The sequence below is a fragment of the Anser brachyrhynchus genome (assembly GCF_964034855.1).
Source record: "Anser brachyrhynchus genome assembly, chromosome: 4".
In the NCBI taxonomy this organism is placed as follows: domain Eukaryota; kingdom Metazoa; phylum Chordata; class Aves; order Anseriformes; family Anatidae; genus Anser; species Anser brachyrhynchus.
The window spans coordinates 29,970,880-29,982,929 of record NC_137698.1 but is presented as its reverse complement, the minus strand read 5'-3'; the positions used below and the strand labels follow the sequence as shown (position 1 = coordinate 29,982,929).

Genomic DNA, 12,050 nt, shown 5'->3' with positions numbered 1-12,050 from the left:
CTTACGTATTTGAAAAGACATTTTAGTTTTGGATTTATGAACTCTACCTTACCAAATGAAACTCCATCACTGCAATCCCTGCTGAAGGGCACTGTCTTGTCCTCACATGCACTTCTCTCAAATTCATTTGCATTCAGGAACATAAAGGAAACTTTCAGCAGCTGTAAGAGAACTTAGCTTCCTCCATTACATTTATATTATCTTCCACTTCTTTTCTCTAATCTATTTCTGTAATAAAATTCTAAACCTTAAAGATTTATAACAGCTCGTGAAATAAATTGTGGGTGTTTACCACAAATTAACCAAAGGCATTCATTGCCTCTGCTTACAGCAGCAATCAGAAAAGACATGATGTGAAACCATCTATTGGTACATCTGGGTTTGTATTAAGGGAAACTTGAAACACTGAAGACAGTGTTTCAATTCTCATTTATTAATGGGATCAGAACTCCTGGACACCAGAAACCTGTTTCAATTCCGTAACAATGGGAAAGAAATAAACCATGATCTTTGAGCTAGGGCTAGACCTACAGCGATTTGGACAAATTCTATACAATACAAACAACTGTAATATTATTGACAATCAAATCTGTCAGGTACATGAGTAGAGATTTTGGTCTCCTTTTTCATATACAGGTAATATTTTATTTATATTTTAAAGCTTCTCCAATTGCCATATGCTGCTAATACAAAAGAATAAAGACACTACCAAAACTGACAACTAGCTTGGATTTTAATAGAGATTCTATGGGGTCATGCAACACGTCTTTCATTGTCAAAGAAAGAGAAGAGAAGGCTCCAAGGCCTTCCAGTACCTAAAGGGGGCCTACAGGAAAGATGGGGAGGGACTCTTCATCAAGGAGCATAGGAAAAAGGGCAATGTCTTTAAACTGAAAAAGGGTGGATTTAGATCAGACATTAGGAAAAACTCTTTACGCAGAGTGCAGTGAGGCTCTGGAACAGGTTTCCCAAAGAAGCTGTGGATGCCCCATCCCTGGAGGTGTTCAAGACCAGGATGGATGGGGCACTTTGGGCAACCTGGTCTAGTGGAAGGTGTTGGCAGGGGGGTTGGAACTGGATTGTCTTTAAGGTCCCTTCCAACCAAAACCACTCTACGGTCCTATGAAAGGAATCTCATGATTGTCATGAGATGCAATTCTTATCTTTTACTGTTAATGCTTATGCAAGGAGAAGGCAAAGTACATTCCACCTATACCGGGCAGACTGGACAGTGAGCTTTTCAGTTGTTTAGTGCCATGCTTCTCAGTTTAGGCTTTTACATTTAAACAGCTTCTAGACTAGGGGTCTTTGGATCCAGAAGCCAGGCAACAGAATAAACATGTCTATACTCTAATTACTCCGTACCTAATTGATTAGTAGATAAGCTTTTCTCTGTAGCAGCCAAAGGAAATTTTCCAGTTAGTTAAACTCTTGTAAAAAGTTTTCTTTCCACACTGGATATAATTTATTTTATATACATGTTTTATAGATATAAAAGGCAGATTAAATTCCTTCTACCCTGCTTTCAGATAAAATCTATGTTACATACCACTTCATGTGGCTATATTGGAGCATTCACCAAAGTCAGGTCAGTTTAAAATTTATGGGGTTTATTCTCCTTTTGTCAAGCATTTTCTACATACAGAACATTCACATGGTGTAAGCTACAGAAGAAAAATGCATGAAACAGACTACTGCAAATAAGTGAGTAACAGACAGATTACATGATTCTTGTTTGTTCACAATGGAAAAAACTTGGAAAACAGATTCAGTAACTAGAAATGTAAGCAGACTCTTAATTTAGTTAAATCTACCTACCAGGAGGTTTGCTCAAGCTAAAGAGAGATCTACTGTATCACACAGGGCAGGATGCTAAATGCACACAAGGTTACAATGCTAGAAAATTCCAGATTTCTAAATAGTTTTACACAATCTAGATTGGAGTAAAATTTTGTTTTAAAAAAGGTGTTGTTTCTTTTATTGATTGCCTTCAGTAAAAGGAGGTCAGTTTAAGAGTTTATAAGCATTCCTTAGCAAAAACGTAATAAAAATAAAAATACTCCCAAACTTTTAAGTCATTGCTCTAAGTCTGGATCGTTGTTTACGGCTCGCTTTCTTATCCTACTAACTACTGTTATTCTACTTCTGAGAATCTCATTTTTCCCATTTAGATGTTTGCTCATCATTAAAATTAGAATTCTAAGTTATCAAACTATAAAAAAATACAAAGTTTTTGTTTTTTATTCTTTTTTTTTTCACTAATTCAATTGGATGCATGAAATTGAAGGTCTATTGAGTTAACCAAATAGTTTAACAAATATGGTTCAATGGTACAAATGCATAAGCAAAAGTGTTACCTATAGGTTGTTGACTTCATTTCTCTGAGTTTCCAGTTTCCTAAACGTGTGGTTTTTTGTTTTGTTTTGTTTTTTAATACCAGTTTTCTTGTTGCTATAGGTGAAGCTTCATGATGACATGTTTTCAAAATGTGGATTACCCTGAACAGTTAAATGCAATGTTTCTCTGTAGTAGAACTGAAACTCCTCACTGATGAAACCCTGTGACAGCTGAAAAAATTAATACCTACTTTTTTTCAAAAAAAGAAAAAAAAGAAAAGTAAGCCTCTGCAAGCAGCTTTCTCAACTAAGACTCGCCATAAAAATAAACTCCACAAACTGCAGCGATCAGAAAACTGTGCACTGCAAATATAACTTCTCCTTTTTTCTTTTTTTTTTTCTCTTTGTATGTTCCAAAGCTTGAGACTAGAAATTTGATACTAAAGGTTTCTCTCCAATGACAAGCAATCCTGTAGACACAATGGGAATAAATTATACAATTTCTATGCTTTACCTTTCTTGTGAGACTTTCACTTCAAGGCACGAAAAGATTAAACAGTGGACTGGACAAAGCAGGACATAATATTTCTGTTTAAGGAATCAAAGGTTGTACAACAGCTCTTATTTTGTTTCTGAAGCAAACCAAACCAAAATTTGAATCATATTTACATATGATTCTTCCATTTACAAATTCAAAGTATCATGTTAAATTCCCTGAAGCTTTGTGTTTTACTATTTTATTTAAGGTAATGCATGATGTTTATCATCAATTTCAATATTCAGCAATTCCACTCAACCAATACAATCTTGGCTGATAGTTTATAAGGAGTACCATCATCATATAGCTGTTGTTTTAGTAACTTTTATATGGAAGTTGTCTCAAATTGTGTTTAAGTCAAAGAAATAACAGGTATAGAAGGATCTAACAATTTCAAATGAAATGTCTAGGTTTAAAGAATGGTATAATTTAAGTGCAATGTACTGTTAAACTATTAATTCAGTAAATATCCAACACACATCCTTATACTTCCCCAACCCAAATTACTGTGTTGCCTCTCTCAACTTCGGTGATTTCGCAATTTAACTTATTGAGGCGTCCATCCAGGATAAACAGAGATTCCTTGGAAGGGGTCATGAGATACTGACCAAAAAGGCCACTATCTTTTATAAGACGGTTCTTACTGTTCCAAGGCCATTCGCCTGCCTTTACAGGCTCCTTAAGACTCTTCACCATCTTAACCTTGCCAGAGGAGAGCTCCACGAAGAGAACATCAGTTTGTGTACTGGAGCTACAATAGACATTGTATTGATGAGCTTCAGTGAATGATGGCTGAAAAGCTACATCAGATATGTGCAAATTTGTATGAATGTCAAATGCATCCTGTATTTCTCCTCTCATTGTAATGGACTGGAACCTCATAAGACCCTTTGCGCCATCAATGCTGACAAGGTAGTGTCCATCTGGAGAGACGTGTGGTGTGCCTGTTACATCGCCATTATATCCAATCACAGAATCAGTAACGCTATCCACTATAAGCTGTGGTAGGACAGCCCCAGTAGTGTCAGGCTTACAATGGATAAAAAAAAATCCTCCAAGATGTGTATAAGCCAGTGACTGAGGAATGCAATTATAATCTTTTAAACTAATTGTCTTGATGTATGACATAGTTTCAAGATCAATTTTCTGGAGCACAGGCTCATCCTTATGCAGAATAAATCCAAACCTGGAAGGAAAAGCACAAAATCAAAGAAAGTCAGAGTTATTGTATGCATTATGTATAAATGTGGAAAGCCAATGCAACAAAGTCAATGAGTAAATATGTGCAGCAGTGTACTAATATATATCTCAGCTTCAGATGTTTCAGATATTAATCATTTTATAATTTTTATTTGTCAGCGTTCTTGTAATTTTAATTTAGAGTGCATCAAATGAAACGTCTAAAAATATTTATCTGATTAATTGGAAAAGTGTTTTTTTTTTCCAATTGACATAGGATAAAAGGTAAATATTACTTTCAGCATATCTATCCAGTTAAAACTTTCACTAAGAAGAAAGACTAAATATCACTAGATAGTACACCTCACATTTTTTAATTCATTTCATACAGTTCTTCAACTTTCTTGGGAATATCAGCTTAATCCAGTGCTCATTGTTATTCAGATAATTATCCAAATCTTTCTCATTTTAATTCAGCAGAAATGAATATCATAAAAGAATTTAGGTTTATGCCTCCCAACTATCTAAGCCCCACCATTTCTTACATTTTAAATGACCCTTTATGCATTTACATACATCAAGGAATTTTCACTGAACATGAATAATATGGTTAAGCCTTAAAATTCTACAGTTTAATGTTTATAACATTTTAAATATACACTATATTCTATAATGGTAACATATAGGTTTTGACTGCACAATCAATTGTTTATATGCCTAAACCACTGCTCTAAATATTATGAAGTTATGTCAAAGTAAATTAGTTTTGTTAATAATCTAAGAGCATTCACAACACTTCTCCAAAACAGCTGTTTTCCTTTGGCACATTTCTCAACATAACACTTTACTCAATCTTTGATCCTAAGAATGAAGCTTTCTTGCTACTGTGTACTGATATATAATCTAAAAATACCTTTCAGATTCTATTCATATGAAGCACTATGAGAGCCACAGTTTTTCAATAATTGAGTTGTTGGAAATAGCACAAAATTTCACACTCTACCTTGCAACCTCAACATATTCAGTTATCTGTGAACCACCAAAGAAACGGGCAGAAAGGTTTCAGGACATTGTTCAATCAGTTCTTCAGACGTAAGATAGGGTGAATTGCATTTGTACTTCCTACTGAACTAGTAGAATTTTCAAGAACATTTTTAATTTTAGCCCCACTTTCAGAAATCCTTGCATCCTACTTCAGTATGATAGGATCATAGAATTGTAGAATCGTTTGTTGTTTTTTTTTTCCTGCATGAGTACTGATGGAGGGCTAGACACTGCCATTAATATTACCTTCATTATTAATATTAAATGTGGGAAAAACAAACAAACAAAAAGAAACAACAACAACCACAAATATCTAGATTGCTGTATCAAGCACTGAAACATCAGAACACGTAAAAGCAACAAAAACAGAATGCCATGTTAGCATTATTATACACAATATAAACTCAGCCAACATTTGTAACCTGTCCAGTTTATGTTGTCAATCTTTAGCCCTATTTCTAGTGCAATTAGATTCATGTCATTACACACAGAACTCTTATTTCCTCATCCCTGCCCTGCTCCAGTGTTACTGCTTTGGAATCCACTGGCCACATCTGAGAAGGAGACGTTGCAACATGGGGAGTTTTTCACGGAATGATGATTGGTGGCTAAATGGAAGATAACGATGCTCCTGCAGAAGGAAGCATGAGGTGAACTCACCAGGAATTCATCTTTGCCTTAGATTTAGCACATAGTGTTACATGTCAAGGTGGCAGGTCAGAAATCATAGAAAATGAATGTGTAGGAAAACTGGACTACTGGCGTGGAAGAAGATGGCTGGCATATGCAAGAGAGGTTAGGGCATTTGTACAGGAAGAAACTGAACATGTGGGAAAATCTCAGATTATTGGGGAATGGTGTAACACGGGACAAAAAATAGACAGGTTACTTACTATCATTTAGTGATGTCATTTACACTAATTTAAAATTGAATAGGATGGTGATTAACCCTTCTCACTTTTCCTTATTTTAATGAGTTAAAGGTATCTGAAGACAAAGGAAAATATCTAACCTGAGGTCAGTGCAATGGCATGTGCTGAATACATTAAATACTCTATTTTCAGCTACTGCAGTATCATTTCATTTATTTAAATATGAGTACTTTGCACAGTGCAGACTTTTGCCTTAATTACTCTTGAACTCAATTTCAATAGTGAACACAATGAACATTTTTTTCATTTGAGTTTGGTTAAGTTGATTTTGGGTTTGAAAACATTATTTTGTATATGTATCTTGTATACCAATAAAAACAATAGGGAAAAAATGGAAATCTTATTTAAAGGGAAAGAAAAAGCTTTCACAAAACTGCTTTCAATTATGTCCAGAATTTATATCCAAGTGATGCTTTCAGGAGTGCACAAATATATACAAAAGTGGTTATGTGATTTTGAAAGTCCCATCACACACCTCTATGATTAAGTATATAATTACTTTTCAAAGTTTGTCCTACTGTTTTCAGAAACTGTATAAAACAGAGCTAAAAATTGTTTTCTGTAAAGAAATCATTCACTTCACCTTAAAGCATATTTGGCATATCTTATTGTTTATGTGTGCCCAGCACATTTCATTCTACCTTCATTGTAACTAAGAAAAATTACTCAAAATTCCACTGTATGTTTTCATCTGCATTCAAATTTCAGAATTAGAAATCAGAATTTGTCAGAAATCACAAATAATTTTAAAGTAATTATTTTTAACTATTTTTCTACCACAAAACAGATTTGAAAATCTAAACAAATGTATTTCAAGCTTGAGAAAACCTTGAACAATTGCTTTCATGTATTGCATATCGTCCGGACAAGCAAAAAGAAATCTTTATGCAGCTTGAGAATCAATTTATTTTACAGATTATTCTAAACCAATGAAAATGATCCTTTCTTTCTGAAGTAAAATACAAATGCAAAACAGTACAAATTACCTAAACCATAAACTCTGTCTTTCTGATTTAGATCACAATTAAAATGAATGATTTAAATCACTTTGATTCAAAGAATTCTTCCCTGCCTATGAATGCTCTACTAAACAGTGCTAATGATCAATTTATGTGATATTTTGCATTCAAAATGTCACTAATTTCAAGATGAATAAATAAATTACTAATCTATGTCTCTCAAACATTATCCCCTCTGTAATATGTTTTTGAACCACAGGTACACGCAGCTTATGATAATTTTGGTTGCATAAAACCTTTGATTATCAAAACAGTGAATATATATATACATATATATATATGAATATATATATAAGTTAAATATAAGGTCTCACATAACTTCCCTAACATTGCATCAGCTGAAGGTGTGGAAAGACTTACATTCAACAACCAGTTTTACTAATGGGAGAGGCTGCTGCCACTACCCATAATCCCTCCAGTTTCTCATAACCTGGTGGCATCCTCTGACAGAGGGATCCCCTAAATTCTACCACTGAGTAGTTTGATTAAACACCCCTAAGACACGCCATCAAAATAAATTTAGTCATCCTGGAATCATGCAATATGTCTGTTGATTAACCTGGGTGGTTGAACTAAATAGTTTTGGAGCCAGAGCAGAACAAAGTTTTCACTGGTATCAGTATGTTAAGAAGAGGATGTTTGTCTACATCCTTAGATGCAAATGTCTCCATATCTTCAGGGTTAATCATATGCTTATTTCAGAGCAAATCAACCTATGCATTTTAAAACATAAAACAACTAAAAATACATAATTTCTAAATTTCTAGTATCTAAACCACAACTTTTCAAAGCATTCTAGTTTCTTATGCAACTTCATATATCTCTTTGTACCACTTAGTTCCCAGTCCAAAACCAACATGTAAAAAGCTTTCAGTGTCTTGGATACATTAATCTTAGAATTCAAAAAGCTGTTTCAGGTTTGGTAACAGAATTCACAGGTAAATGCTTGAAAATCAAAGAAACCAACTTCAGGATTGCAAAAGCCTTATCCTGATACTGTATTTGTTGTTCCTAGGAGCACAAGTTATTATTCTTACGGTCTCTGCTTGCTCTGAAGCTATTAAGATACTTGATTTTACAATCTCCCGCTGCTGCAGCAGCTAATCATATAACTAATGATAATCAGCTATAACTGAATACCCATTTACAATGCATCTCTTAAAGTGTGCAAGAGGCAGCTTAATACAATTTCTTTATACTGATTCCTCAGTTTCATGCTTTTAAATATTTTCAACTTTGTAGCCTTAACATTGTTTACCACTATCCATGCTCTTCACTGTGTCCTGCTTATTTCTGAAATTTGAAAACACAGCTTTGATGGAAATTCCTTCCCTTTTTTCTTTATGTAGCAATTTCTCTAACACAGGAAAAATATACTTTATTATAATGTTAACATGAAGACTTTTTGCTTTATTTTTTTTTCTAGTTCAAACTTAAACAACTTACAACTTTGGGCACTGATATAATGCGGAAAACTATAGCCTACCAGGTAATGTTTTTAGAAGTGAGTAGAGTAGAAGCTCAGCTTTGCTAGCAGAATAATAATGCAGTGAAATTAAGTAGGAGTTTTACTGATTTCAAAGCACTTTACAAGTATCACAGCAAATGAAGTAAAAAGCTGAATGACTTTCCTAAGGCAATATAATGATCCACTGGCAAAGTCAGAGTAAAAATACAGGTCATTTCAAGTCCAATACACTTTTTTTTTTTACTGATCACGCTACAGGCTACCCACACCACTGCAGCTGAGGTCCTAGAAGATACATGCAGGAGTAAGTTCAGACAACTAACATACATCCTTTTGAATAAGACTATAGGAATAATATTTGCATCAAAATTAGCTAGGCTTTTGAAACTGGGTGGGGAAAAAGAGAAGGTTCAAAGGGGGAAGCTGGCAAATCTTTATGAAGGACCAGGACCTGCCCTTCCCTAGAGCCAGAAGTATGGCTGCCAAAAGTAATTTAATAGAACTAATGTGATTCATCAATATTGTCGTTCAATTAATTCTTTCTCAACCTGTCATACCAGCTTTATCTTCTCAGTGCCTCAATTAAAATTCAGTAAAGCTGGATGCAGAAGTAAATACCCAAACAACACCATAATACATATAAAAGCTGGGGGGGAGAGTTTCAAAGCAGCCAGTCTTTTTGGATGTAAAAGGATTTGTCAAGCTGTGTGTTTAATATATTTGCTTGCCTGCCTGCTCAGTAAGAGCTATGTGGCTGGGCTTTTGAGAAGCTGAACAAATCAAGAGAGAGGTCTACTTGTTCACGTGCCTGTGAGGTTTGTGTGCCTGGTTCTTAGTCTATGAGAATTGCTAGCAGCGGCATAAGCATGGGAAAAGTAATGCAAGTTCTGAAGGGAAAATGCAGAACGGAAAAAGGGAAGTGAAGAAAATTGATTAAAAAAAAAAAAAAGCTAAAGATTCCATGTCTGATATTGTAAAGTACTGAGAGGAAAAATGAGAGAGAAAAAAAAAACACTTTTGCAACATAAAGATGAGGTTATATTTTCTAGGCCAATAGCAACTGAGGAAGATGATAAACAGCTGTGAATTTTTTTTTTTATTATTATTTTTAGGAACATACATCTATCTGTCAGATTAGATAATTTCTCCTGAGAATGTTGGAAGAGTTTACTAGCTCTTAACATTTTAATAAATCTCAGAATAAAAGAAAGAATTGGAAAGTCTGGAAGAGGATTATTGAAATATTCAAAAGATCAAGTCAGGCATCAGCAAGCTGCAAGCTGATTAGCTTGATACACATCTCAGGGAAATAATAAAATGGATGGCAGACAAGCAGGTCAATATGAGATCTGAGTCTAAGGAGTCAAAAAGAACCAAACTTCCTCCTACAGTCCTTGGAGTAATATACAGGGAGAGGTTAGAATAATGCAGAAGTCTTATATCTGTATTATACATTGGGAAGACCAAAGCCAGAACGTTTCATGTTGCTTTATTTCTGATATTAAAAAAATAAAAATTAAAATTAAAAGGAATATTTAAAAAATGGGGTAACACATCTAAAATTATTTAAAATTATTTTAAAAATCTAAAATTATTTGAAGGATATTTTTAAGCAAGATAGGATATTTTTAAGCAAGAGCCTGAGAGAATTCAACATATTTAGCTTAAGAAAGATATAATTTAGATGTGACTTATTTACAACTTGTACATATACCTTAATGGAGAGAACATACTGTTTAGTAATGCTATCTTTAATCTCACAAAGAAAGTATAATAATGATTACAGAGTGAAACTAGACAAATTAAAATTAGAAACATGCATTTTTCTAACAATGGGGATGATAACATATTGCAAAAATCTACTATAGAGGTGATTAATTTTCTTTGGTGGGAATCTCCAGGTAAAGACTATTCTTTTTGGGAGACTTGACCAAGCCCAAGTAGATGCAGATTTAGAAATATCCGATTCACTATCTACATTTCTCAATTACTATTTGAAATGTGTAAAATCTATGGTATGCACAGAAATCACAGAATCATAGAATATCCCGAGTTGGAAGGGACCCATAAGGATCATTGAGTCCAACTCCTAAAAAGTCAGAAAAGATGTTCTCATGGTCTTTTCAAGCTTATGAATATAAGAAACATTAATTCTTTGTCTTTGTTCACACAAATAAAATAGCATCAGTACAGTAGATTTTAACCTCATACAACACAGGCATCTGATGCTGAGATTTTAAGAAGGAGCTAAGCGTTTCAAATCTTATGAATTTAATTTTGATTTGACATAGTATCTTATCTCACAGACCAAAAACAATTAAGAAAAAAAAAAGTCCCTCTACAACATATTAATTTCCAAATTCAGGAAGTTTGTTACTTGTTTGGGTAATATAACTATACAACTATAACAGACATAATTTCACTTAGGAAGAAAGATGTTCTAAGGCTGGGATGGTCATTCCTTTCAAGTTTATTGATCTAAATATAGAAGATATTGGTGGATAGCTTGTAGGGACAGTCATTGATCATAGAGTCCTGCTTCAAAAAGTGGCCTGCTTGCATACAGCAATGATCAGTTGCAAATAAATTTTAGCCCACTGTCCAATAAACTAATTGCTGCTTTCTAACAACGAGGTGAATCCATCCATACTTCCCTTCTGTCTAGCATAAAGAACCTCTTGACATGCCAATGTCAAGATTGTTAACTGTACTTTTGTTGTCAACTTGTGCTTTGTCTTTCTGGTGAGGTGGTAAGAATAACTAAAAGAACACATTATTTTCCAAATTTGTCAGAAAACAGTACTGCAAGTCGCCAAGGTTAAAGGAAGCTTTGGAGTACACGGGTTAGCTCTGATCCAAAAAAGGCCACGTGGAGTAAAAGAGTGTAATTTACCAGAGCTATAAGCAATGAATTATCAGTGTAATGTATTAAAATCTTGTCTTCCAATGGCGTCTATAGTCCCAATGCAGTGGGAACATTTCACAAAACTGATATTAGTAAGAGAATTTTACTGGAGATCTCAGTAAAACAGTCAGGAAGTAATAGGCTGAGCTTTCATTATGCTGTTTTTTTGTTTGTTTTTTCCCTCTCCCTTTAAAGTAAAGCAAGACTATTAAATCTGTGTAAAGAAGTTTGCACTAATACGTTACGTTTCATTCTGTTCTGTGGATATCTGAATTCAACCCCCAAAGCTACCATAATCCAATAACTTTTCAAAAGCCCTTAGTTTACTAGAAGGATTAAAAAAATTCAGCCACTCATAGTCAAACAATGAAATTGTGTTTGTCACCTGTGTGCTGTTATCCTGTTTTTTATGATTAGGTTGTTGGAGAACAAGTGATACTTCAGAGTAACTTCACATTTCCCAAATGATTTATAGATAGATGGTGGTGTATTTAATGCAAAATTTCCTCTCATATAGATTGATATGCAGAAGCCTCCCACTGTTCATTAAACTCTGATCAATATTTATGAGAATCTCAACACTCATGTCTTTTCTACGCAGTGACATCATGCACAATATCTGGCAGCAT

General features: G+C 34.1%; 1 protein-coding gene across 13 annotated transcripts in view; it reads right to left on the bottom strand.

Moving 5' to 3' along the window:
• Nucleotides 1-1,589: 1,589 nt before the first annotated feature.
• The window catches only part of FSTL5 (follistatin like 5), a 413,457-nt gene continuing 402,996 nt past the window's right edge, over nucleotides 1,590-12,050 (bottom strand). For all 13 annotated transcript variants that reach the window (XM_080590013.1, XM_080590014.1, XM_080590003.1 and 10 more), the window contains one exon: nucleotides 1,590-4,060. In XM_080590013.1, the coding sequence (XP_080446139.1) occupies nucleotides 3,358-4,060 (703 nt within the window). In that variant the 3' untranslated portion in view covers nucleotides 1,590-3,357. The remainder of the gene's footprint in view (nucleotides 4,061-12,050) is intronic.